General features: G+C 73.8%; 1 protein-coding gene across 1 annotated transcript in view; it reads right to left on the bottom strand.

Annotated features, from left to right (window-relative positions):
• Positions 1-23: 23 nt before the first annotated feature.
• MNEG_13228 (Putative clathrin assembly protein) overlaps positions 24-2,290 on the bottom strand; it is a gene marked incomplete at both ends in the record, with an annotated part of 3,546 nt that continues 1,279 nt past the window's right edge. Inside the window, 6 exons of the mRNA XM_014038301.1 lie at positions 24-36; positions 212-456; positions 718-826; positions 1,047-1,133; positions 1,245-1,408; positions 1,605-2,154. Coding sequence (XP_013893755.1) covers positions 24-36; positions 212-456; positions 718-826; positions 1,047-1,133; positions 1,245-1,408; positions 1,605-2,154 — 1,168 coding nt within the window. The remainder of the gene's footprint in view (positions 37-211; positions 457-717; positions 827-1,046; positions 1,134-1,244; positions 1,409-1,604; positions 2,155-2,290) is intronic.

The raw sequence follows: 2,290 nt of genomic DNA, 5'->3' as shown, positions 1-2,290 counted from the left end.
GGGGGTGGGTGCGTGGGTGGCCGTTAAGCAGTTGAGCTGCCGAGGGCAGCGACGCAGGCATCCCAGCATTCCAGCATCCCAGCATGCGCTGACGCACACACATACATGCCCGCACGAGCGTAACTGCGAGCGTGCGAGAATGACAGCGCGCTTGCACAGCGCGCGGGCGCGCGCACAAACACATACACACATAGCATCCTCAACGCCGGACCGATAGTGCGGCCCCGCGCGGCCCCCTGCCAGCTCACTGGGCGCGGGCTCCTCATCGAACGACAGCAGGTCCAGCATCGGCATCAGCGCCGCCTTGACCGGCGAGCTCGGCCGCCGCGGCGGCGACGGCGGCTGCGCCTCCTCCTTCGCCGCCTCCTCCGCGGGCGCCTCCTCGGCCGCCGCGGCGGGCGCGGGCTCCTCCTCCTCCTCGGCCTCCACCAGGACGCTGCTGGTGGGCGGCACCGCCTGCGGGCCACAGGCGCAGGGGGGACCCGCGGCCCTCTGAGACGACGGTCAACGCGCGGCCACCGCAGCCGCCACAGGCTAGGTCCGATCCCCACATGCTGCTCTGCCGACCCCGGTTCGCGGCACGCCCCCGATCCGACGCGCTGCGGCTCCCTCTACCCTCAGCCCCTGGATGGCAGCGCACACACCATGCATGCAGCATGCATGCGGCATGCGTGCAGCCTCCGGTGCACACGCATATGTGCATGAGCGCGCACGCACCTTCTTGGGCGGCCCCGTGCCGTCGCGCGGCGCTTCCTTGGCATACTCCTCCATGGTGGACACAAAGTCAGAGGGCAGCGGCTGCAGCGTGGGGTAGTGGATCGCGGTCCTGGGGGAGGGAGAGGGGGCGGAGGCAGGTGCGAAAGAGAGGGACGCAGTGCGTCAGGCGGCGGGGGTGCAGGAGGCCGCGCGGGCGACGCCTGTGCGCTCTGGAGCGGTCGAACTTGCAGGCAGGGTTCCCCGAAGGGCCCCGCGCCGGCGGCGAGGGCGCGGGAGGTGGCTGAGGGGAGACTGAAGAATCAGGGGCTGAGCGGAGTCGCGCCGCCCACCTGAGTGCAGGCACGGCCTGCATTGCTGTGTAGTAACCCGTCAGCTTCTCGTGCAGCGACAGCGCGTCCTTGTACAGCTCCAGCCCCCTGGGGAACAGGGCGCAAGAGCGGGGGCGCAAGTGAGGGAGGCGGACGCCCATCGGCGAGACAGCTGCCGCGGCCGGCCCGCCGCGGGCCCGCGCGGCCGCCTAGGCGTACGCTTTGGCCGCCGGCGCCGCGCCCGCCGCGACCCCCCCGCCGCCGCCGCACCTGAGCGCGTCCGAGCGCTCCATCTCGAAGAACTTGTCGGCCAGGTTAATGACGCCCTCGCTGGCGGCGCGGTACACCGCCTTGGACTCCCGCAGCACCCAGTTGGCCGCCGTCTGCGCGGCGGTAGCGCACGGCAGCACGTGGCGGCGCTTCAGCCGGTCGCGGGCATGAGGTATCAAGCGCCATCAGCGCAGGCGGCGTCCCTCCAAAATCCCTCGACCCCTCGCAGCTGACCCTGGGGAGCTCGCGGCTGGCGAGCCCAGTGGAAGAGCACGCGGACCGGTTGTTGCGTCCCGCGGCGGGTCTCACCAGGCACAGGGGGTTGACCGCGGCGGCGCCCTCCGGCACGCATGCGATCGTGCGCAGCATCAGCCGCTGCATGCGCGGGAGACGCTCCAGCAGCTCCGGCCCGGCACACTCCTTCAGAGACGACGGCGCCGCCTGCGGCTGCTGCTGCGCGCCGGCGCCGCCGTTTGCGTCGCTGGCGCCGCCGCCGCCTCCGTTGCGCGGGCTGCCAGTCGGCCCGCCGTTCGAGTAGCCGCCAGTGGGGCCGCCGTAACCGCCGTAACCGCCGGTGGGGCCGCCGGTGGGGCCGCCGTAGCCGCCGTAACCGCCGGTGGGGCCGCCGGTGGGGCCGCCGTAACCGCCGTACCCGCCGTACCCGCCAGAGGGACCGCCAGTGGGGCCGCCGTAGCCGCCATACCCGCCGCTGAGGCCGCCGGTCGGCCCACCGGTGGGGCCGCCGTAGCCGCCGCTGCCGAAGCCGGTGGGCCCGCCAGACGCGCCCGTGGGGCCGCCGTACGCGCCCTGCTGCTGGCGCGCCTGGTGGGCGCCACTCTCCGGGTCAAAGCGCATGTTCCTGCGGGTGCGAGGCGCAGAGGGCGCGTCAAGGATGGCGCCGCCGCGGCGCTCGACACCACGCCGCGCCGCCTTGCGCGCCGCGCCTTGCGCTGCCCGAGCAGGGTCCGCACACGGCAGGCGGGAGAGAGGGGCGG

This window comes from Monoraphidium neglectum (genome assembly GCF_000611645.1).
Source record: "Monoraphidium neglectum strain SAG 48.87 unplaced genomic scaffold scaffold03703, whole genome shotgun sequence".
Lineage (NCBI taxonomy): Eukaryota > Viridiplantae > Chlorophyta > Chlorophyceae > Sphaeropleales > Selenastraceae > Monoraphidium > Monoraphidium neglectum.
The sequence above is the reverse complement of the archived record's forward strand: the minus strand, read 5'-3'. Positions and strand labels throughout refer to the sequence as shown.